The sequence below is a fragment of the Microcaecilia unicolor genome, chromosome 1 (assembly GCF_901765095.1).
Source record: "Microcaecilia unicolor chromosome 1, aMicUni1.1, whole genome shotgun sequence".
NCBI classification, from domain to species: domain Eukaryota; kingdom Metazoa; phylum Chordata; class Amphibia; order Gymnophiona; family Siphonopidae; genus Microcaecilia; species Microcaecilia unicolor.
In genome coordinates this window covers 23,070,823-23,096,304 of record NC_044031.1, presented here as the reverse complement: position 1 = coordinate 23,096,304, position 25,482 = coordinate 23,070,823, and the positions used below count along the sequence as shown (strand labels likewise).

General features: G+C 51.2%; 1 protein-coding gene across 1 annotated transcript in view; it reads right to left on the bottom strand.

The window, feature by feature from the left end:
- The window catches only part of LOC115463363 (oocyte zinc finger protein XlCOF6-like), a 33,452-nt gene extending 8,261 nt beyond the window's left edge, over positions 1 to 25,191 (bottom strand). The window contains exons 1-2 of the mRNA XM_030193793.1: positions 25,084 to 25,191; positions 16,803 to 16,929 (exon numbers count right to left, since the gene is read on the bottom strand). Of these exons, the coding sequence (XP_030049653.1) occupies positions 16,803 to 16,929; positions 25,084 to 25,107 (151 nt within the window). The 5' untranslated portion in view covers positions 25,108 to 25,191. The remainder of the gene's footprint in view (positions 1 to 16,802; positions 16,930 to 25,083) is intronic.
- Between the last annotated feature and the right edge of the window lie 291 nt (positions 25,192 to 25,482).

The following is a 25,482-nucleotide window of genomic DNA, read 5'->3' as shown; positions in this document are numbered from 1 at the left end:
TCTTGTTCTACATCCGTAAGTAAAAGCTGGGTCCTCCGCAAACTTGACTGTCCAGTGGATCCAGCTTTTGCCTATTTTCTTCATCCATGTGCAGTTTTTCTACTCTCTTCCTTTTCTGTTATCTCATCTCCTTCCTCACTCCTCCCTCCCCCTCCATGTTCAGCAACCCTCCTCTCCCCTTCCCTCCATGCAGCAACCCTCCTCTCCCCTTCCCTCCATCCAGCAACCCTCCCTCTCCCCTTCTTCCACCATGTCCAGCAACCCTCCTCTCCCCTTCCCTCCATCCAGCAACCCTCCTCTCCCCTTCTTCCACCATGTGCAGCAACCCTCCTCTCCCGTCTGCCTGTTTCCTTCCTGCCCCCCCCCCCCCCGCCGTACCTTTAAATATTATAGTTTTGCTGGAGTCGCGGGCAGCCGGCATTGAAGACATCGGCAGGCTTACGCCGGTTCCAGCAGCCTTCCCTTCCCTCGTTGCAAGTCGGATGATGGCTCCGCCCTTGTAGAAACAGGAAATACGTCAGAAGAGGGCGGAGCCATCATCCGACTTGCAACGAGGGAAGGGAAGGCTGCTGGAACCGGCGTAAGCCTGCCGATGTCTTCAATGCCGGCTGCCCGCGACTCCAGCAAAACTATAATATTTAAAGGTACAGCGGGGCGGGGCAGTGGCGGGCTGGGGAGGCTTAGCCTCCCCAAGCCTCTTATACGGGGCGCCTATGCTGCCGTTCACTCGGGTAAAATTAGTTTTAAGAGCTGGCTGGGCAGCAGGAAGGCAACGAGGGCAGGTTTCAAAATATTGGGGGTGCTCAAGCACCCACAGCACCCACGGAGTCGGCGCCTATGTTTATAATAGAAGATATTTTTGTGGGCCCGCTCCTGAAAGAGACCATTCAAAGCAGTCTGTGTCTGCTCAAGAGAGTGCCTACAGGCAATAGTAGGGTGTGTCTGCAACCTTCTCTTCAGCAGTCGGATTCGTCTCTTTAGTTCTACCATACGACTTGCTTTCTACATTTTACGTTTGATGACAAAGGCTAAGATATCTCCCCTAATCACTGCCTTCCCTGCATCCCACATCAAAATCAGACTTGAAGCATGTTCTTTATTATTGCTGAGGTATTCCCCCAACTTCTGGATGAGGTAACACCTAAAGACTTAGTCAGTGTAATGGTGAGCCGGAAATCGCCATCTACCTCTTTTCCCCTCCCGAGAACCTCCCAATTCTACAATTATATGGATAGGTGAATGGTCTGAAATCACTAAGGGTCCAATTTCTGCCACTACTATATTGTGGAACAAGTCTTTGGTGACAAAAATGTAATCTATTCATGACTGTGTTGCATGGGCTTTAGAGACATGCGTGAATAGGGTTACCATTCGTCCGGATTTCCACGGACATGTCCGGGGCGTCCGGCGGATTTTGCCTGCACCCACGTTTGTCCGGACAAACGTGGGCGCGGGTGCGGGCAGGCGCGTGCGTGCGGTGGGCGTGTGGGCGGGCGATCGGCGCCGTGGGTCTGGTCTCCTGTCCCCTCCCCTTCCTTACCATGTTCCCTGGTGGTCTAGTGACGTCTTTGGGGCAGGAAAGAGCCCCCTCTTTCCTGCCCGGAGCGCTGCCTCCCCTGTCTATCATCCTTCTCGGTCTGGCTGGGGATTCAAAATGGCCGCCGAGAGTTGAACTCTCGCGAGGCCGCTTCAACTCTCGGTGGCCATTTTGAATCCCCAGCCAGACCGAGGAGGATGCAGCAGGCAAGGGCAGGCAGCGCTCCGAGCAGGAAAGAGGGGGCTCTTTCCTGCCCCGAAGAGAAGACGCTACTAGACCACCAGGGCTAGATAGTAAGTGAGGGGGGAATATGTGACGGGGGGGAGGGGACTATGTGACGTGGGGGGGGGGCGAGGAATACGGCGGAACGAGGACCTGAAGGAGGTGTGGCGGGGGCGGGGCATGAGGCATGGCGGGGGTGGGGTAGGGGGCGTGACATGTGTCCTCTTTTTCAGAGGACACAAAATGGTAACCCTATGCGTGAAGTCTCTCTCCCATGGATGCAAGGTTTTCCATGGATCTACCAGGTCTAGACTGGTAAGAAAGACACCTAGGCCATCTGTAGATCTAGGCCTAAGACCTTTGCAACATAGCAGTAGTATCTAGTTGGGGATCCAGTTTAGCATTAAAATCACCCATAAGGATTTTAGGGCCATCAATAGTGGACAATTTTGCTATGATACTCCTGAAAAAAACCTTTTTTGCAGTGTTAGGGTCATATATAGAAGGGTAATGTTAGTTTGATGTAGCCGCCCCTCCACTTATATCATAGTGGACCTCTGGGTCCTTGGTAACCCTATGCTGTGTAAAGGGCACCGATTTATGAATTAACAAAGCAACCCTCGCTTTATTTTTAGGTGCTGATGCATAGTAGCACTGAAAAACCCATGACCTTTGCAATTTTTGTTCAATATCATTGTTTGGTTTCCTGCAAGCCCATAATATTGGCCTTATGTCTACACAGGTATTGCAGAATCTTGGATATTTTTATTGGCGAGTTAATACCCGATACATTCCAGGAAACTAACTTCAAACCCTTAGGTGCCATCGTGAGCACGCAGAAAAATAAGTACAGAAAAAACATTTGCATAACCCCCCCCCCCCCCCCCCCCCGCCAGAGAGCCCGGCCTCCCCTCCGGCAGGCAGCCGATCAAGTGTGCAGTACAAAACCTGTAACACTCATACTCTTCTCACAAAACCCCCATGCATGCTCCCCATCATATGAATACCCCTCCCCCCTCCTATCCCTCCCTGTTCCCTTCCCCACGTGTCCCCAACCCCCAAGCGAATCACGATGTGGCCACAGAGGTCAGCGTTTGATACACCCAGTCCCCTCCCTCCCACACACACATTCCCCTTTTCAGCTGCCCACTCTTAAAACCCCACAATCACCCAAACCCACACTTTAGGAATCTAAAATATTAGAGAGAACATTTTTCAGCAATATAAATGCCAATATGTTATACCAAAAGAAAAGGAAAAAAAACACATAGTTTCCAGTGATAGCCCATGATGAAGAAAAGTCAAACCAGTGTGGCTGCCACCCACAATAGGGAGCAAAAAAGAAAAATCCTATACGGCTTTCCAAGATTGCGTCGGAGTAAGATGCACCTGAAGGTGCTCCGAATAACCGAGCCTGGGCGCTCGGGCTGAGACCACGACCGACAGGCCAACCGGCCGCCAGAGCCCATGCAGGATTAATGAGCAGCACCGCCACTGCCCTCGAAGCAGGGAGAGGCAACTGAACCTCTCCCCACGGGGGACCGCACGAGGCTAGTACAGCGGCGGTTGCGCACCCGGCTCTGCATCCTCGTCCGCCCGCCCACCCGGAGCGGTGAGAGGCGACTGAGCCTCTCCCCACAATGGACCACACGGTCGTGCGCCCAGCTTTGCCTCCTCACCCACCCGCCCACCGGTTCCTCTGGCGGCAGCATTGGGAGAGGAGCCCGAGGCCGGCGGAGCTGTTCAGACAAATGGGAGCGATGGAGGCGTGAAAGTGCTCTCATCGAGGATCGCCAAAGACCAGCGAGAGCCAGGCGACGGCGCCTCGCGGTCGAGCCAGCGGCAGTGGCACGAGGAGCACGAGCGACCCGGCGGAGATTTCCCGGAGACAGACCCGGGGACTCGGTGCACAGCGACAGCAGCCCATGACTGCTGGCCCATGCTGACTTCCACCTCCAAACATTGACACAGCAAGCCAGTTATCAAAGCCAAGTTAATCAAACCGGAAAGTAAAGTTAATCATATAACTTTGATTAAAACAGCCTGACGTTGACTGGTCGGCATACAGGTGAGCTTTGGCTAATAGAAAGCAACATTCGGGACTGCTGAAGTGTATATACTAGAGGAGATGCTTGAGAAAATGTAATAGATTTTAAGGAGTTTAAAACCAGTGCTCAAGCGCTAGCATTCGCTGACCACATTCCAATGAATATTTAAGCCAAGTACCTTCCCATTGTCTCCCAAACACCTTTTGCTTAGTGTTGCATATGACACCACCCTGTTAACTACCACAGTGCTCTGAAGTCCCCCCGCCCACCCCCGCCTCCCCTCCCCTCTGTCTCTAGCCAGAGCCAGAAGCAGAGCCTAAGATCTTCTGGGCAAGAAGGGTGGAAAGCAATTAACTGCTATGAAACAGGCTATAGGAAGACCCTGACTCTAAGCTACTCTCCCCCCTCCCATCTTACCTTGAGATATTGAGATTTTAGGATGGACAGGCTTAAGAGGCCTGATAGTGAAAACCAAAGTGAAAGCAAAATAATTACTGAGCGAACTGAGAGGCCACTTTCAGCAGGACAACCGTGCATTTAGGGGAGCCTCAGTGCTGCATCTGACCAGACCAGGAAAGCTAAGCTTATGAAGAGAGTAGGCTTGTGCAAGTTAATCAACGCCAGTTAATCAAAGCCAAATTAATCTTCTGTCCGCCAACTTCCACTGAAACTGGATCCAATACTGATCTCAACAGCTGAAAGGCAAGATGAAATAACGTACAAAACCAGAATACCAGATTCCACACCAAAGAACAACATCCTATCTCGCATCCAATCACCAGAACACGATCTTATTAGTAGCTCACATTGAACAAAAACCAAAATGAATACCTTCAAACTATTCCTAATAATTTACTCCTTAACATTGATCCACTTAACCCTAACTACTCCACTTACAGAAAATAACATTATACCCATACTACACAATCATCAAAGACTGATCAGATACACCACACCTCATCAAACCGACAACAGCTTAAACAAAAGAAGAACACCAACATGTGAACAACCACAACAGAATGGAAAGAAGAGCCCTAACAAACCCACCTTAACCAAGAAATAACAACTAATAAAAGTCCATACAACACCAAACACAGAAGACCCATTCCAAACAATCCAAGTGGGCTACATCAACGCCAGATCTGCTGTAAATAAAACAGAAATGTTAACAGACTGGATCATGTCAGAAAACCTTGACCTACTCTTCATCAATGAAACCTGGATCCATGACCAAAAGGACCCTATAATCTTTGACTTGTGCCCACCAGGATACAAAATCACACACTGGAACAGGAAGGAAAAGAGAGGCGGTGGAATAGCACTAATCCATCGATCCCAGTTCACCACCGAAACCACCGCCGAGTCCATTTCACCTCAACTTGCAATTGCCTCAATCAGAATCCACAACAAAACCCTACGCGATCACTTGAATTGTGTCTTGTTTTACAGACCTCCAGGTAATTGGAATGAAAGCCAGACTAAATTCATGGACTTCATTTCAAACACATGTGTACCCAACTCCAATATACTAGTAGGAGACATCAACCTTCACTTAGATGACTCAAACTCTATCAATGCACGAGAATGTAAGGAATTCCTCCACTTATGGGATCTCAACTGGCCACAAATGCAAGCAACCCACGTCAAAGGGCACACACTTGATCTCATCTCACACAAACTCTCAACAGACCAGAACTTAATAATAACAGATATTAAATGGACAGAAACACCCTGGACCGATCACTACAAATTATACTTATCCCTACACTGGTGGAAGAAAGATTTACACTGAGTACAAGAACACACATCCTACAGCACAAGAGGTCAAGTAGACATGAATACTTTCTGGCAACTGATATACAACGAATGGACAGCACAAACGAACTCCATATACTACTTCATAGATTGGGATAAAAGATGCAAAAGCATACTAGATGAAATAGCACCCTTACGAACAAGAACCTCACGTAAGCATAACTTGATACCATGGTTCAATGATAAACTGAAAAAGCTAAAAACACAATTCAGGAAAAACAAAAGATGAACATACACACAACACATGAAACAAATACAAAGAAAATACAATACGCAATAAGACAGGCCAAAGAGCATACTATAAAACTAAAATAGGGGCTGATTATAAAGACACGAAGAAAACTATACCAACTCGTGAACGAACTCCTAGACACCAACTTGTCACTACAACGAATACAGACATCCCCTCTGCAGATAAACTTGCCAAATATTCAATGAAAAAATTGTAAACCTATGCAACACGCTACCTCAGGACAACACTGACATTGAAAACTTCCTTAATGAGTTGGACACAATCTCTGGAGAATACCCGGCTGACCGAACCTGGTCAAACTTCGCCCCACTGACCGTAGAAACAGTTACCCAGGCGATCAGCAGATTCTCCAACACTCACTGAAAACTACATACCTGTCCAAGCTACCTAATGAAATCCGCCCCCGACCGCTTCATAGCAGACCTCACATCCCACCCTAAATTAGATGTTCCAGCAAGGTCTCTTCCCTAAGGAAAATGGCAATATCCTTATCACCACCCCGATACCTAAAGATGCCAAGAAAAAAAACAAATGAAATCACTAACTTACCGCCATTAGTATCTATCCCATTGGTAGTCAAACTGATGGAAAGTATGGTAACCAAACAACTTACAGATTATATAAGTAAATTCTCAATATTACATGAATCACAGTCAGGATTTCGCCTCCTCCACAACACCGAAACAGTACTACTCACTCTCCTTGCCAAATTCAAGCAGGAAATAGCAATAGGCAAAAACATCCTTCTCCTCCAATCGACATGTCTAGTGCATTCGACATGGTAACCACAATATTAATAAGACTACTAGATAAGTTTGGGATTGGTGGAAAATACTTAGCTGGATCAAGGGGTTTCCTAACCACAAGAACATATCAAGTAAAATCAAACTCAAACACATCATCCCTGTGGAAAGCAGACTGTGGAGTACCACAAGGATCACCGCTATCACCGATCCTCTTCACCTAATGATGACCCCACTAGCCAGTCCTTATCCAACCAAGGCTTAACCGTTTCATCTATGCAGACAATGCCACAATATACATTCTTTACAAAAATAAACTGTCAGAAATCACCAACGAAATCAAGCTCGGCTTGCACATCATGGACTCATGGGCAAATGCATTTCAACTAAAACTCAATAAAGAAAAAACACATTGCCTCATCCTCTCATCCCAACACAGCATTGACAACCCCCCAAGTATCGACACCCCAGACTACACCCTCCCTATCTCTGACAGCCTGAAAATCCTCGGCGTTACAATAGACCGCAACCTAACACTGGAGAACCAGTGAAATCCAAAACAAAGAAAATGTTCCACTCAATGTGGAAACCCAAATGGGGGTGAAACAATTCTTCCTGAGGGGAACATTCCGCAACCTAATACAATCAATGGTAATAAGCCACGTAGACTACTGCAATGGAATCTACACGGGATGCAAAGAACAAATCTTGAAGAAACTGCAAACCACTCAAAACATGGCAGCCAGGCTTATATTTGGAAAACGCGATTTGGAAGCGCAAAACCCCTCTGCGAAAAACTACACTGGCTCCCAATCAAAGAACGCATTGCTTGCAAAATCTGCACCCTGGTTGTCCTGTCTCTACTGTGGGTGAGCCCTTAGGTTCCCTAAGGCCCCGAAAGACCTCAGAGGACAGCCGTGCACCCCGAATCTTCACCCGCGGCGGCCGCCGTTCACCAAGGGTTGAGCCCCCAGCTGCAGGCAGCAGGCAGGACTGCTGGAACCGTGGGGTGACAGCTGGCCTGGCTGGTAGTCAGCAAACACAGTCAATGGATGGACGCTAGCAAAGCCGGCCAGCACTCCGTGGGAATCTCAGCTCGGTCTCTGGATGGCGGCTAGCAAGGGCGGCTAGCATCCGGAGGAGATTAGCACAGTCTCTGAATGACAGCTAGCAAAGGCGCTAGCAATCCTGGAGAAAGATTAGCACAGTCTCTGATGGCAGCTAGCAAGGGCGGCTAGCAATCCTTGAGAAAGATTAGCACAGTCTCTGAATGGCAGCTAGCAAGGGCGGCTAGCAATCCTTGAGAGAGATAAGCACAGTCTCTGAATGCAGCTAGCAAGGGCGGCTAGCAATCCTTGAGAAAGATAAGCACAGTCTCTGAATGGCAGCTAGCAAGGGCGGCTAGCAAGACACACGAACCCACTGTGCCAGCTTCGAAAAACAAAAAAACCGGAAGCGCCGATGACTGCCAACCCCGGAGTTAAATATCGCGCCTTCCCGCCCCCACGGCGAGTTCCTCCAATCCGACCTTGGGAGTCGGCAGGGCCTCTTCTGATAGGCCCTGCTTGAACTCCAGGCGGAGCTATCTCCTGTCCTCCAATCGGAGTGGGGGGAGGCGGAACTCCAGAGCCCTCCGACACCGAGGCGGAGAGGCATCGGCCCCGTGTTCTAGCGCCGCCATTTTGGGGCGGCGCGGGTCTTTCCCGGCTCTCCTTCCAGCGAGGCCGGCGGTCGCCGTCGCCGGCCCGGGCCGCTGGTCCCCTGCAGCGGTTGGTCGGCCGTCCTCCGCGCCGTGGCCACTGACTCCCGCCCCCCCGCGGCGGAGGGAGCAGGTTAGGCGCGTTAGACGCGACAGTAATCTCCCCGTATGCCCCCGCTCCTCCGGGGCCCGGTTTACGAGGGAACCGTGTGTGGAAAGCCCTTACCAAGTCCGGGCATGCACGTTGACCGCGGGTTCCCAGGAATTGTCTTCGGACCCGAAATGCTTCCATGCGAGCAAATAGTACAACTTCCCTCGTCGCCTCCGGGAATCAAGAATGTCTTCAACTTCATATTCCGGATCAGGATCCGCCTCGGGGGCCACCGTCTCCTGGCTTTGCGGGTGCCACCGAGAGCCTCGGAAACTCTTCAGCAAGGAGACATGAAAGGCATTATGTACCTGCAGAGTACTTGGTAGGCGCAACCGGTACGTGACCGCTCCAATCCGAGATTGGATCGGAAATGGCCCAATATACCGGGGTCCCAACCTCCGCGAGGGGACGCGAAGTCTTAGGTGTTTCGTACTGAGCCATACCTTCTGCCCCGGTTGGAACGCCGGGGCAGTTCTCCGGTGGCGATCAGCAAAACTCTTATACTTGGCAGCTGTTTGTTGTAGTTGCGCTTGAGTGATCTCCCAGACCTTCCGCAGGTCAGTTAGGGTCTGAGTAACCATGGGCGCCGGGGAGTCAGAAGGAAATGGTGCTGGAAGCCGGGGATGTCGCCCATACACTAAGAAAAAAGGGGAGCTCCCCGAGGCCGAGTGATCACTGTGGTTGTAGGCAAACTCGGCCCAAGGAAGCAAGGAGGCCCAGTTATCTTGACGCTTATTGACGAAAGCCCGCAAAAACACCTTCAAGGTTTGATTAATCCGTTCGACCATTCCATTGGTCTGGGGACGGTAGGCCGAAGAAAAGTGAGTTTTAACTCCCAGGGCAGCGCACAAGGCTCTCCAGAAGCGTGAGGTAAATTGGGGCCCTCGATCACTGACGACTCGAGTGGGCAGCCCATGAAGCCGGAAAATGTGTTGAATGAAGTGTTGGGCTAAGGAGGCCGCTGATGGAAGCCCAGGCAATGGAACAAAATGGGCCATCCTGGAGAAACGGTCAACCACGACCCAAATCACTGTGTGTCCCTGGGCACTGGGGAGGTCGGTGATGAAATCCATTGATAACTCCGTCCAGGGGGCTGTCGGCACTGACAGCGGTTGCAAGTCCCCCACGGGGTGCCCAATTACCGGCTTGGTCCGGGCGCAAACAGGGCAGGTGTTGACGAATTGGAGAATGTCTCGCCTCATTTGAGGCCACCGATACTGTCTTGCAATTAAACGGAGGGTCTTTTGATATCCAAAATGCCTGGCCCATCTGGACGAATGTCCCCATTGCATTACTATTTCCCGATCGGCGGGCGGCACTAATTCTTTCATTGGAGCGCCCCCCCCCCCCCCCCGTGGCCGCACTGAGACATGCGGGATCCAACATGGGATGGGTCTCCTTCGTCTCCTCTGGAACCTCAAATGCTCTGGAGAGGGAGTCCGCAGGGTATTCTGAGCTGCAGCCCGAAACACCAGTTGAAAGTGAAACCTGGCAAAAAAATAATGACCAACGGGCCTGTCGGGGATTCAGCCGTTGGGCCTCTTGAAGATACAGAAGATTCTTGTGGTCAGTGATCACCGTAAACTGGTGCTCGGGCTCCCTCCAGCAGATGTCTCCATTCTTGCAAGGCCAATTTCAATGCCAAGAGCTCTCTATCCCCCACCGTATAGTTACGTTCCGCCGGGGAGAATTTACGAGAGAAGAAGGAGCAAGGTTGACGCCGGCCCTTGGGGTTGACTTGAGAGAGGACCGCTCCGGCCCCCAAGGCGGACGCGTCCACCTCCACAATAAATGGTTTTCTCTGGATCCGGGGCCAACAAGATGGACGCCGAGTCGAAAGCCTCCTTTGTCCGGCGGAATGCTGCTTGCGCCTCTGGTGGCCAGTCCCGGACATTCGCGTGTTTCTTCGTGAGCGCCGTCAACGGCGCTGTCAATTGCGAATACTGAGGGATAAACTAGCGATAGTAGTTCGCGAATCCCAGAAATCGTTGTAGCGCTTTTAAACCCAGCGGTTGAGGCCATTCCCGAATAGCGCGGAGTTTGTCAGGATCCATCTGTAACCCCCCGGGTAATAGAATGTGTCCCAAAAAAGGCAGAGACCGCTGATGAAAAGCGCACTTACTGAGTTTGGCGAACAAACGGAATTGCCGTAAACGTTGCAGCACAGCGCGAACATGGCTCACATGCTCGGCGGGGTCCCGGGAGAAAATCAAGATATCGTCCAGGTATACAATCACCGTGGAGTTCAACAAATCCTCGAGCACGAAATTGATGAATCGCTGGAACACTGCAGGGGCGTTGCATAAGCCAAATACTCAAAATGTCACTCGTGAGTATTAAATGCAGTCTTCCATTCGTCCCCCTGCCGGATCCGAACCAAATTATAAGCCCCCCGCAAGTCCAACTTGGTAAAGATCTGGGCTCCTTGCAGCCTGTCAAAGAGTTCTGGGATGAGCGGTAGTGGGAATTGATCCTTCACCGTGATGGCATTTAACCCTCGATAATCAATACAGGGCCTCAGGGAGCCATCCTTTTTGGTCACAAAAAAGAACCCGGCCCCGGCAGGGGACGTAGAGGGGCGGATGAACCCTTTCTGAAGATTCTCCCGGATATACTCTTGCATCACCTTGGATTCTTCCCGGGACAATGTATACAGCCGGCCCCGGGGTGGCATGGTATCTGCCATCAACCTAATGGCACAATCGAAGGACCGATGAGGTGGTAGTATCTCCGCCTCCACTGGACTGAATACATCTGCGAAGTCCCGATAGTCCATCGGCAGGGGCCCCAGACCCGCCAGTGCCCCCCCCGGGCGCGATAGCTAATGCGGGACAGCTGCCGCTCCGGCCCTTAAAACAGGTTTCCCGACAGGTGTTACCCCAAGACCGGATCTTCCCCCCGGTCCAGTCGATAACGGGACTATGGCGCCGTAGCCACGGCAAGCCCAGGACCACCGGGTGAATGGTCCTGGATAGTACCAGAAACTGAACCTCTTCTCGATGATCCTTCCCCACCTGAAGTTCCAAAAAAGGGGTGATTTCCGTGACCGGCTGCGGTAAGGTAGTTCCCTGAATGGAGGTTACTTGCAACGCCGGTTGACGAGGAAGCATAGGCCAGCCCATCTGTTGCAGCAGTTCGTGGCAAATAAAGTTGCCCCCTGACCCAGAGTCCACCAGGGCCCGGGACCAGATCATGGTCTCGTGCCATCGTAGAGTTACTGGCAGTGTCACCAGGGAATCCGGTAGGGGAGCAGAGTGCCCCAAGACCCCTCCCCTCAAGGCACCTTGGGGGGAGCGTTTCCCGCCCGGGCGGGACAAGAATGGACAAAATGCCCGGCCTCACCACAATAGAGGCACAGTCCGTCCCACAAGCGCTTCTTCCTGTCCGAAGGAGCCAGCCGTTGACGGCCAATCACCATCGGCTCCTCCCCATTCTCCCTGGGATCCCGGGTCCCACGGCGGGGGGACGGACCCTTGCCGGTCCGGGACACTCCCCGTGCCCACTTCTGCCGTTCTGCCCGGGCTCTAGCTCTCTCCTGGAACCGGGTATCCACTCGAATACAGAGCAAAATCAGGGCATCCAATTGTCCCGGAACCTCCCGCCCTGCTAACTCGTCCTTGATTCGCTCTTGCAATCCTTCCATAAAGATTGCCACCAGGGACTCCTGGTTCCAACGCAATTCCATGGCTAGGGTCCGAAAACGAATGGCATAATCAGCCACCGTTCCCTCGCCCTGTTGAATCCGCAGCAGTTCCAACGCCATGGAAGATGGCCTGCCAGGGAGGTCGAAGACCATGCGGAAACGGCGCTGAAATTCAACATAATCATCCAAGATGGGGTCCTGCTGTTCGTTTAACGGAGACGCCCATGCCAGGGCCTTCCCTTCGCACAGGCCAATGATATATCCCACCTTACTTTGGTCCGAAGAAAATGCCTCCAGTTGCATCCGGAAGGCCAGGTTGCACTGGTTGAGGAACCCCCGGCAGCCTCCGGGGGCCCCATCACAGCGTGCCGGCTCAGGGAACCGAGGTCCCGTGCGGAACCCTCCCGAACGGGGAGCCGCTGCGGCCCCCTGGCCCGCAGCAGCCTGGTTCTGTACCTGAAGCGTCGAAAGCTGAGAGCACACGTTCTGGAGCGCCCCCGACAGGGCGTTCAGCTGCTCCTGCTGCTGCTGAAGTACCTTAGCCAGGTCCCGTAGATCAGGCTGCGTAGGCGAGCTCATGGCTTCCGGTTCCTGTCCTGTCTCTACTGTGGGTGAGCCCTTAGGTTCCCTAAGGCCCTGAAAGACCTCAGAGGACAGCCGTGCACCCCGAATCTTCACCCGCGGCGGCCGCCGTTCACCAAGGGTTGAGCCCCCAACTGCAGGCGGCCAGCAGGACTGCTGGAACCGCGGGGTGACGGCTGACCTGGCTGGTAGTCAGCAAACACAGTCAATGGATGGACGGCTAGCAAAAGCCGGCCAGCACTCCGTGGTAATCTCAGCTCGGTCTCTGGATGGCGGCTAGCAAGGGCGGCTAGCAATCCGGGAGGAGATTAGCACAGTCTCTGATGACAGCTAGCAAGGGCGGCTAGCAATCTTGAGAAAGATAAGCACAGTCTCTGAATGGCAGCTAGCAAGGGCGGCTAGCAATCCTTGAGAAAGATAAGCACAGTCTCTGAATGGCAGCTAGCAAGGGCGGCTAGCAAGACACACGAACCCACTGTGCCAGCTTCGAAAACAAAAAACCGGAAGCGCCGATGACTGCACAGCCCCGGAGTTAAATATCGCGCCTTCCCGCCCCCAACGGCGAGTTCCTCCAATCCGACCTTGGGAGTCGGCAGGGCCTCTTCTGATAGTCCCTGCTTGAACTCCAGGCGGAGCTATCTCCTGGTCCTCCAATCGGAGTGGGGGAGGCGGAGCTCCAGAGCCCTCGACACCGAGGCGGAGAGGGCATCGGCCCCGTGTTCTAGCGCCGCCATTTTGGGCGGCGCGGGTCTTTTCCCGGCTCTCCTTCCAGCGGGGCCGGCGGTCGCCGTTGCCGGCCGCCGATCCCGACCCGGGCCGCCGGTCTACGGCGGCACCGGTCCCCCTGCAGCGGTTGGTCGGCCGTCCTCCCGCGCCGTGGCCACTGACTCCCGCCCCCCCCGCGGCGGGAGGGGAGCAGGTAGGCGCGTGAGACGCGACACTGGTTAACAAAATTATCCATGGGGAAGCCCCGGGATACATGACAGACTTAATCGACCTACCAACTAGAAACACATCCAAATCAACACGAACATATCTAAATCTGCACTATCCAAGCTGCAAAGGCCTTAAATACAAATCAACTGACGCATCCAGTTTTTCCTACATCAGCACACAACTGTGGAACGCATTACCAAAGCCTTAAAAACGATGCACGACCAGCTAAACTTCCGGAAAGCTCTAAAAACTAACCTGTTTAAAAAGGCATACCCTACCGATCCAACTTAAATGCCTGATCTTGGTAACACAACGAACTAAAGTACATAATGGACCTAATACACTCTACCGCTGTACGATTCCCTAATGTGGATGTGTCACATGAACTTTATCTACCACAAAATCACTTGTATTTGTTCACACCGGAGTCAGCAAACGCTTCTCCGGTGCTATGTAAGCCACATTGAGCCTGCAAATCGGTGGGAAAATGTGGGATACAAATTTAACAAACAAATAAAATAAATGATTAGATCAGTTCGGAAACCACTGCTGCACTTGCAACTTAGCCACCTCACTGGATTAAAAAATGTATATTTTGCCATCCTTGACCACACGGAGTCGAGCAGGGAACTGCAAGGTAAATCTTAATTGTTTCTCCACCAATACTCTACAGATCTCTGAGTAGCCTTTGCGAAGTTGCGCCACAAGAGCCGAATAATCCTTAAACAAGAGCACTTGGTAGTTTTGGAACTGTAAGTCTTGCTTCATTCTATATTTCTGCAGAATTTGTTCTTTATGTGCAAAATTCAAAATCTGAGCCACCACAATGCGAGGTCGAGCTGCACCTTCCACGTGCCTTCCTACTTGGTGCACAACGCTCTATCTGGATAGGCCCCAAACGACGAATCACGCAGCAGCTGGTCGGTAAACTATTTTCTAGCAACTGCTTAAGGTCTTTTTCCTTCAAAGTCTCCGGAAGACCCACCACTCGGATATTATTTTGGCGCGCCTCGTTTTCCAGATCATCCATCTGTTAGTACAGCCCGCCACTTCTTTCTTAAGTCTCGCAAGTTCCAGGATTCCATTAACACCAACCTCCTTGGCACTGATATGAATATTCTGAATAACTGTTTCTTGATATTATCTCCCTATTGGTTTGCACATTTGTCAGCCTCTACCAATTCCTAGAGGCACATGTTGGGTTTTATTTTTGCCGATGGGTCGAGGATTGCCCATTGAGATGACATGGGGGAAGCCACTGTTTCCCCAGGATTGGTAGCATGGGATGGCGCTACTAATTGGGTTTCTTTCAGGTACTTGTGACCTGGATTGGTTAATGCTGGAAGCAGGATACTGAGCTAGATGGACCATTGGTCTGACCCAGTATGACTACTCTTATGTTCTGACTTAAGACCTCTGCAAATGAGCCTAAGAAGTTATTTGGGGTAGTTGTTGAGGAGGGGGAAGGGGTGAACGAAGTGAGGTGTCCCCTTGGAGGAAGAGGTTCTGGTAGATTTCGTTGTAGCACACCAAAGAAAGCATACTCAGCCACAAGAAGAGGTAGAGGAAGCAAAATTTATTGAAGACACAATGTGGCTTGAAGGTCAGTGAAATACCTGCATTGGAGATCTGCACAAAAGATATTCAGTGATAAAGAATTGAATTTCACTGCTGCCCCTGACAAAGGCATTTTGCCAAAACACGGGCTGTGCCAGGTTTTCAATAAATTTTGCTTCCTCTACCCCTTCTTGTGAATGACTAAGCTTTCTTTGGCATGCTGTTTGTGCTGTGTTGTCATCTCCCTCTATTTTGTTGCTTTATTCATAAGTGTAGAGAGAATCCACGTACGTGGAGAACTCAATAGATCCCACGGAGTAGCAAACAAAAAATAGGAGTGGGAATGTGAACCAGACTTATCCAAAGACTAAAACCAGACAAAATCTTTAATAATCAAATAAACAAAATTTATTAATGTTTTCTTTAAAAATGACTCGACACAACGTTGTGTTTCGGCCTGGTGGCCTGCATCAGGAGTCTTATAACCTTGGTTAATTACAAAACTCATGGACTGATGATATAAAATATAATCTTGCGTTGCAATTGGAAAGTAGAGATCTTGAGACAATAACAATAAAAAAGGTCTTGAAAAAGACGGTTGTATTGATCCGTGAAACACTATGGTCTGCGCTTGATTACTGCATTTGCGTAGGAATTTCTCTATTCATAGAATATGATTAATCAAATTATCCCTTACCAGCACAGTTGTAAGACTCTCTATTAACAGAGATATAACAGGAATATACCAGTATTGGGACAACCCATGACCCATGGGCAAAATTTCACAATTGTAGACATCTCTATGGAGAGGAGTATTACAAGTCGTTCTGTTTTTAATATATATTTCATATATATCCTTTGAAGAGAGGAGACCTGAGAGGATTTTGTCTCGTTATTTCCCTTGGAGTACACATTCCATGTTACATCATCTGAGGTTACAAAGACCCCTGAGGCAGGCCATTGGGCCGAAACACGGCCGTGTCGGGTCATTTTTATGTACATTGTTATCTTTTAATTTTTTATTTTTCAAGTGAATAAATACATAATTGTTGGTATCCTCATCCACTCTCCTCACTTTTTTTTATATATCCCACGGTTTCGTGAGGGTTTTCACCTCCTTTTTTGTTTTTTGCAAAAATAAAACCCAACATACATAACATAATCCAATTCATCTTAAACATAATATAATTCATAAACTCAACAAAAATAATCGCTTAACTCTTACCTCACCTTGCAATATAATAAAAACTTATCAAAAAGCAAAGTCACACAAAATTATGCAAAGTTGCGCATGAAGGGGGTGCACAAGGGGGCATGACCTGCACGCCCCTTTGGTGTGATGCCTCAGGAGCAGGCACCCTTATCTATGAGACTCACATTGATGTCATCCAGCTGCGATGCAGGTTCGAGTGTCTGCTCCTCCCATCGGTCCTGTTCTTACAAAGAACTAGGGAATGTCTAGAGGGTGGAAAGTGCAACAGTGCTTCTACATAATTCTATTTTTGAGCATTATTATATTTAATTTTCTGTGTGATTTTCTTGCTCTTTCTCCGTTTACTTTTTCGCTTTATAATGATGCCCAAACACTGATAATAAAATGTAAAGTTATCCCTTACCCAATGAGATCAGAGTCTGATAATTCTCCTTCATCACCTCCCTGTAAAGCTCCTTCTGCTCTTCGTCTAAATACTCCCACTCCTCCTGGGAGAAAGAGACAGCGATGTCCTCAAATGTGATCCGCTTCTGAAATACAAAGCAGAAACACACTCGGCATCTTCTGCATCGCATCCATCAGGATCTCCCAATGCCGGTGCTCAAAGGGGCAGGAAAAAGTCAGCTACGTGCCTAATCATTTAGAATCTGTGGAACTGAGAACGTTAACTTATGTTTTTAACAGAAATGCAAGAAATTGTCTTAAGTGAGCTACTGACAAAATGCTGGCTTAGCTAACCTAGGAAAAGGCCAGTAAGTAGATGTGAACTGTAGACCTCTATCTATATTGACAAAAGGCCTTCAGATAAGAGAAGTTAAAATAAGGTCTGAAACTGACCAATATCTGTGATAGATATAAGACCGAGCTTATTGTCTTCCCACCCAAACCCACTTCTTCTCTCCCTCCACTCTCTATCTCAGTTGGTAACACCCTCATCGTCCCTGTCTCATCTGCCCGCAACCTCGGAGTCATCTTCGACTCCTCCCTCTCCTTCTCTGTGCATATCCAGCAGATAGCCAAGACCTGTCGCTTCTTCCTCTACAACATTAGCAAAATTCGCCCTTCCTCTCTGAGCACACCACCTGAACTCTCATCCACTCTCTCATTACCTCTCGCCTTGACTACTGCAACCTACTCCTCACTGGCCTCCCACTTTGCCATCTATCCCCCCCTTCAGTCCGTTCAGAACTCTGCTGCACGTCTTATCTTCCGCCTGGACCGATATACTCACATCACCCTCCCCTCAAGTCACTTGACTGGCTTCCGATCAAGTACCGCATACAGTTCAAGCTTCTCCTACTAACCTACAAATGCACTCGATCTGCAGTCCCTCCTTACCTCTCTACCCTCATCTCCCCTTACATTCCTACCCGTAACCTCCGCTCTCAAGACAAATCCCTCCTTCAGTACTCTTCACCACCACCGCCAACTCCAGGCTCCGCCCTTTCTGCCTCGCCTCACCCCATGCTGGAATAAACTCCCTGAGCCCATACACCAGGCCCCCTCCCTGCCCATCTTCAAATCCTTGCTTAAAGCCCACCTCTTCAATCTCGCCTTTGGCACCTAACCACTATACCTCTATTCATGAAATCTAGACTGCCCCAACTTGACATTTCGTCCTTTAGATTGTAAGCTCTTTTGAGCAGGGACTGTCCTTTTTTGTTAAACTGTACAGCGCTGCATAACCCTAGTAGCGCTCTAGAAATGTTAAGTAGTAGTAGTAGTAGTAGATATCTTCTTTTAGAAAGGTGAAGCATATTCTGTAGAAAAACAGGTAATAAATGTTAGTCTATTATTAAAGGTAGTTGAGAAATGCTATGTAATAGGTTTTCCATTGACCTTACACTTTAGACTTTTAGCATACTTGCTTAAACTCAGCTTTCTAAAAAGTATGACATGCTGACTCCATGGAATTCTGTATAGATGTCAATTACCTCATATATGTTTAAGGGGTTTAAATGTAAGCAGTAGACTGTCAATCTTCAGGGAGACTTGGAAGGCGAGAGTCTTCCTGTCTTCCCTCCTTGTTGCAAGAAGATGTATATTATGCATCTCTAATAAAGAGACCAATTTTACTGATCCTGTGTGAGGGAAATAAGGGGTTCTTTAACATAGGTGCACTTGCGTTTTTAGCGTACGTTAAAGCGAATGCTACATACCTGTAGAAGGTATTCTCCGAGGACAGCAGGCTGATTGTTCTCACTGATGGGTGACGTTCACGGCAGCCCCTCCAATCGGAACACTTTCTAGCAAAGTCCTTTGCTAGTCCTCGCGCGCCGATGCGCACGCGCGGCCGTCTTCCCGCCCGAACCGGCTCGTGCCGGCCAGTCTCATATGTAGCAAGACAAAGAGAAGGGAAGACACAACTCCAAAGGGGAGGCGGGCGGGTTGGTGAGAACAATCAGCCTGCTGTCCTCGGAGAATACCTTCTACAGGTATGTAGCATTCGCTTTCTCCGAGGACAAGCAGGCTGCTTGTTCTCACTGATGGGGTATCCCTAGCCCCCAGGCTCACTCAAAACAACAACCATGGTCAATTGGGCCTCGCAATGGCGAGGACATAACTGAGATTGACCTAAAAAATTTACCAACTAACTGAGAGTGCAGCCTGGAACAGAACAAACATGGGCCTAGCGGGGTGGAGTTGGATTCTAAACCCCGAACAGATTCTGAAGCACTGACTGCCCGAACCGACTGTCGCGTCGGGTATCCTGCTGCAGGCAGTAATGAGATGTGAATGTGTGGACAGATGACCACGTCGCAGCTTTGCAAATCTCTTCAATAGTGGCTGACTTCAAGTGGGCTACCGACGCTGCCATGGCTCTAACATTATGAGCCGTGACATGACCCTCAAGAGCCAGCCCAGCCTGGCGTAAGTGAAGGAAATGCAATCTGCTAGCCAATTGGATATGGTGCGTTTTCCCACAGCCACTCCCCTCCTGTTGGGATCAAAAGAAACAAACAATTGGGCGGACTGTCTGTTGGGGCTGTGTCCGCTCCAGATAGAAGGCCAATGCTCTCTTGCAGTCCAATGTGTGCAGCTGACGTTCAGCAGGGGCAGGAATGAGGACGGGGAAAGAATGTTGGCAAGACAATTGACTGGTTCAGATGGAACTCCGACACAACCTTTGGCAAGAACTTAGGGTGAGTGCGGAGGACTACTCTGTTATGATGAAATTTGGTGTAAGGGGCCTGGGCTACCAGGGCCTGAAGCTCACTGACTCTACGAGTTGAAGTAACTGCCACCAAGAAAATGACCTTCCAGGTCAAGTACTTCAGATGGCAGGAATTCAGTGGCTCAAAAGGAGGTTTCTTCAGCTGGGTGAGAACGACATTGAGATCCCATGACACTGTAGGAGGCTTGACAGGGGGCTTTGACAAAAGCAAACCTCTCATGAAGCGAACAACTAAAGGCTGTCCTGAGATCGGCTTACCTTCCACACGGTAATGGTATGCACTGATTGCACTAATGTGAACCCTTACGGAGTTAGTCCTGAGACCAGACTCAGACAAGTGCAGAAGGTATTCAAGCAGGGTCTGTGTAGGACAAGAGCGAGGATCTAGGGCCTTGCTGTCACACCAGACGGCAAACCTCCTCCACTGAAAGAAGTAACTCCTCTTAGTGGAATCTTTCCTGGAAGCAAGCAAGATGCGGGAGACACCCTCTGACAGACCCAAAGAGGCAAAGTCTACGCTCTCAACATCCAGGCCATGAGAGCCAGGGACCGGAGGTTGGGATGCAGAAGCGCCCCTTCGTCCTGTGTGATGAGGGTCGGAAAACACTCCAATCTCCACGGTTCTTCGGAGGACAACTCCAGAAGAAGAGGGAACCAGATCTGACGCGGCCAAAAAGGAGCAATCAGAATCATGGTGCCTCGGTCTTGCTTGAGTTTCAACAAAGTCTTCCCCACCAGAGGTAGGGAGGATAAGCATACAGCAGACCCTCCCCCCAGTCCAGGAGGAAGGCATCCGATGCCAGTCTGCCGTGGGCCTGAAGCCTGGAACAGAACTGAGGGCCTTTGTGGTTGGCTCGAGATGCGAAGAGATCCACCAAGGGGGTGCCCCACACCTGGAAGATCTGTCGCACTACACGGGAATTGAGCGACCACTCGTGAGGTTGCATAATCCTGCTCAACCTGTTGGCCAGACTGTTGTTTACACCTGCCAGATATGTGGCTTGGAGCACCATGCCGTGACGGCGAGCCCAGAGCCACATGCTGACGGCTTCCTGACACAGGGGGGCGAGATCCGGTGCCCCCCTGCTTGTTGACGTAATACATGGCAACCTGGTTGTCCGTCTGAATTTGGATAATTTGGTGGGACAGCCGATCTCTGAAAGCCTTCAGAGCGTTCCAGATCGCTCGTAACTCCAGAAGATTGATCTGCAGATCGCGTTCCTGGAGGGACCAGCTTCCTTGGGTGTGAAGCCCATCGACATGAGCTCCCCACCCCAGGAGAGACGCATCCGTGGTCAGCACTTTTTGTGGCTGAGGAATTTGGAAAGGACGTCCCCCAGAGTCAAATTGGACCAAATCGTCCACCAATACAGGGATTTGAGAAAACTCGTGGACAGGTGGATCACGTCTTCTAGATCCCCAGCAGCCTGAAACCACTGGGAAGCTAGGGTCCATTGAGCAGATCTCATGTGAAGGCGGGCCATGGGAGTCACATGAACTGTGGAGGCCATGTGGCCCAGCAATCTTAACATCTGCCGAGCTGTGATCTGCTGGGATGCTCGCACCCGCGAGACGAGGGACAACAAGTTGTTGGCTCTCGACTCTGGGAGATAGGCGCGAGCCCTCTGAGAATCCAGCAGAGCTCCTATGAATTCGAGTTTCTGCACTGGGAGAAGATGGGACTTTGGATAATTTATCACAAACCCCAGTAGCTCCAGGAGGCGAATAGTCATCTGCATGGACTGCAGGGCTCCTGCCTCGGATGTGTTCTTCACCAGCCAATCGTCAAGATATGGGAACACGTGAACCCCCAGCCTGCGAAGTGCCGCTGCTACTACAGCTAAGCACTTTGTGAACACTCTGGGCGCAGAGGCGAGCCCAAAGGGTAGCACACAGTACTGGAAGTGACGTGTGCCCAGCTGAAATCGCAGATACTGTCTGTGAGCTGGCAGTATCGGGATGTGCGTGTAGGCGTCCTTCAAGTCCAGAGAGCATAGCCAATCGTTTTCCTGAATCATGGGAAGAAGGGTGCCCAGGGAAAGCATCCTGAACTTTTCTTTGACCAGATATTTGTTCAGGGCCCTTAGGTCTAGGATGGGACGCATCCCCCGTTCTCTTTTCCACAAGGAAGTACCTGGAATAGAATCCCAGCCCTTCCTGCCCGGATGGCACAGGCTTGACAGCATTGGCGCTGAGAAGGGCGGAGAGTTCCTCTGCAAGTACCTGCTTGTGCTGGAAGCTGTAAGACTGAGCTCCCGGTGGACAATTTGGAGGTTTTGAGGCCAAATTGAGGGTGTATCCTTGCCGGACTATTTGGAGAACCCACTGATCGGAGGTTATGAGAGGCCACCTTAGGTGAAAAGCTTTCAACCTCCCCCCGACTGGCAGGTCGCCCGGCACTGACACTTGGATGTCGGCTATGCTCTGCTGGAGCCAGTCAAAAGCTCGTCCCTTGCTTTTGCTGGGGAGCCGAGGGGCCTTGCTGAGGCGCACGCTGCTGACGAGAGCGAGCGCGCTGGGGCTTAGCCTGGGCCGCAGGCTGTCGAGAAGGAGGATTGTACCTACGCTTGCCAGAAGAGTAGGGAACAGTCTTCCTTCCCCCAAAAAATCTTCTACCTGTAGAGGTAGAGGCTGAAGGCTGCCGGCGGGAGAACTTGTCGAATGCGGTGTCCCACTGGTGGAGCTGCTCTACCACCTGTTCGACTTTCTCTCCAAAAATGTTATCCGCACGGCAAGGCGAGTCCGCAATCCGCTGCTGGATTCTATTCTCCAGGTCGGAGGCACGCAGCCATGAGAGTCTGCGCATCACCACACCTTGAGCGGCGGCCCTGGACGCAACATCAAAGGTGTCATACACCCCTCTGGCCAGGAATTTTCTGCACGCCTTCAGCTGCCTGACCACCTCCTGAAAAGGCCTGGCTTGCTCAGGGGGGAGCTTGTCCACCAAGCCCGCCAACTGCCGCACATTGTTCCGCATGTGTATGCTCGTGTAGAGCTGGTACGACTGAATTTTGGCCACGAGCATAGAAGAATGGTAGGCCTTCCTCCCAAAGGAGTCCAAGGTTCTAGAGTCCTTGCCCGGGGGCGCAGAAGCATACTCCCTAGAACTCTTGGCCTTCTTTAGGGCCAAATCCACAACTCCAGAGTCATGAAGCAACTGAGTGCGCATCAGCTCTGGGTCCCCATGGATCCGGTACTGGGACTCGATCTTCTTGGGAATGTGGGGATTAGTTAGCGGCTTGGTCCAGTTCGCCAGCAATGTCTTTTTTAGGACATGATGCATGGGTACTGTGGACGCTTCCTTAGGTGGAGAAGGATAGTCCAGGAGCTCAAACATTTCAGCCCTGGGCTCGTCCTCCACAACCACCGGGAAGGGGATGGCCGTAGACATCTCCCGGACAAAGGAAGCGAAAGACAGACTCTCGGGAGGAGAAAGCTGCCTTTCAGGGGAGGGAGTGGGATCAGAAGGAAGACCTTCATCCAGACTCCTCGTCAGAGAAATATCTGATGTCTTCCTCTTCTTCCCACGAGGCCTCACCATCGGTGTCAGACACAAGTTCACGGACCTGTGTCTGCAGCCGTGCCCGGCTCGACTCCGTGGAACCTCGGCCACGGTGGGAGCGTCGAGAGGTAGACTCCCTCGTCCGCACCGGCGAAGCTCCCTCCGCCGACGTAGGAGCCTTCCTGGGAGGCTACCGCAGTCGGTACCGCACGCGGCACCGATGTCGGAGACCTCACCCCGGGCAATGGGCCAGCCGGCGCCTCGCTCGACGGTACCGGTGGCGCAAGCACCCCAGGTACCGGAGGGGTAGGGTGCAACAGCTCTCCCAGGATCTCTGGGAGAACGGCCCGGAGACTCTCGTTCAGAGCGGCTGTGGAAAAAGGCATGGAAGCCGATGCAGGCGTCGATGTCAGAGTCTGTTCCGGGCGTGGAGGCTGTTCCGGGCTGTCCAGAGTGGAGCGCATCGACACCTCTTGGACAGAGGGTGAGCGGTCCTCTCGGTGCCGATGCCTGCTGGGTGCCGACTCCCTCGGCGACCCAGAGCTCTTGGTGCCGACACGGGAAGGGGACCGGTGTCGATGCTTCTTCGATTTTTTGGAGTGAAGCACGTCACCGGAGCTTCCCGGCACCGACGAGGACGTAGAATCCAGCCGTCTCTTCCTCGGGGCCGAGGCCGAAGAGGGTCGGTCTCGGGGGGGCTGTACCGCAGGAGCCCTCAGGGTAGGGGGAGACCCACCCGAAGGCTCACCGCCACCAGCAGGGGAATGGACAGCCCTCACCTGCACTCCAGACGAAGCACCACCGTCCGACGACATCAGCAGACGAGGTCTCGATACCACCGACGCCGACTTTCGATGTCGCCCTGATGCAGAGGGCCGATGCCTCGATGCACTCGATGCAATCGGGGGCGAGGACGAAGGTCCGGGCGCCGACGACGTCAATGCACTCGATACCCCCAGTGCCGATGCCGACGAAGAGCCCGAGAACAAAATGTTCCACTGGGCTAACCTCGCTACCTGAGTCCGCTTTTGTAAAAGGGAACACAGACTACAGGCCTGAGGGCGGTGCCCAGCCCCCAGACACTGAAGACACGACGCGTGCCTGTCAGTGAGCGAGATTACCCGTGCGCACTGGGTGCACTTCTTGAAGCCGCTGGAAGACTTCGATGTCATGGGCGGAAAAATCGCGCCGGCAAGATCAAAACTCGAAATGGTGAAGATGGCACCACAAAAAATAGGGAGAAGAAAAACTTCGACCGAGGCCTAAATAGGGCCTACCCCGACGATGAAAGAAAACTTACCGGGGCAAAAAACTCGAAGTACGGGAAGGGAGAAAACCAGGAGGCCTCCTCCCGACACCTTTTCTTCTTCTTTTTTTTTTTAAAGATAAAGTCGAAGAACGACGCGCGAGGTCAACTTTCCGGGGCGCGAACGGCGAAACACGACCGTACCGAGCGCGGACAAAAGAAGACTGGCCGGCACGAGCCGGTTCGGGCGGGAAGACGGCCGCGCATGCGCGGTGCACATCGGCGCGCGAGGACTAGCAAAGGACTTTGCTAGAAAGTGTTCCGATTGGAGGGGCTGCCGTGGACGTCACCCATCAGTGAGAACAAGCAGCCTGCTTGTCCTCGGAGAAAAATAAGCGCAAGCTAAACTCTAAAGACGCCCATAGGAATACATTGGTATCTTTAGCGTGCGCCTATTTTTAACAAGCGCTAAATGCCAGCACGCCTAAGTAAAAGACCCCCTAAGTTTATTTTCTACAAATGTATGTACCTTCTACAAATCACATAACTCAGCAGAGCAGAGGTAGAGATTTCTGTGTATGTGTAAAATTTGCAGATACTGCTACAAAGTGATTACAGCAACTAGAAACCAGTTACCCAGAACATGACACACAACTTCTAATCTCCCTTTGTAGGAGGGTCCCACAGTCCCAGTCCCTAGCTCCAAGTCTGCTAGCAGTGTTTGCACCAAAATAAGAAGAAGTTGGGGACAATCCCCCTACCTGAGCAGAAGTTCCTGCAGGCATTTTCCCCTCTGCTTTTGTAGTTTGCAGGATTCGAAATGAATGGGGAGAGAAGCTGAGTGGGAGAAGGGACAAAAGGGCAGAAGCTGAGATTTGTTGATGGACGTTTTAATCTGTAAATTAAGGGTAAAACAAGACAGGACTCCTCCGCTCGACCTCTTCCTTGGAACAGACTGATGACATCAGAATGGAAAGGGCGGAGCTTCAGTGTTAACCGCAGTCGTGTTCTTGGCCCTACCCCTTTTAATGCTGATTGGTCAGAACGGTGCCAGGGGCTGGACTAGTAGTAGAAGGGTCTGCCCTCTGATAAGGAAGGGGAGAGAACTAAGGAAAAGAGGGAGATTGGGCCGCTGTGGAAATGGGCGGGAGAATGGCAGC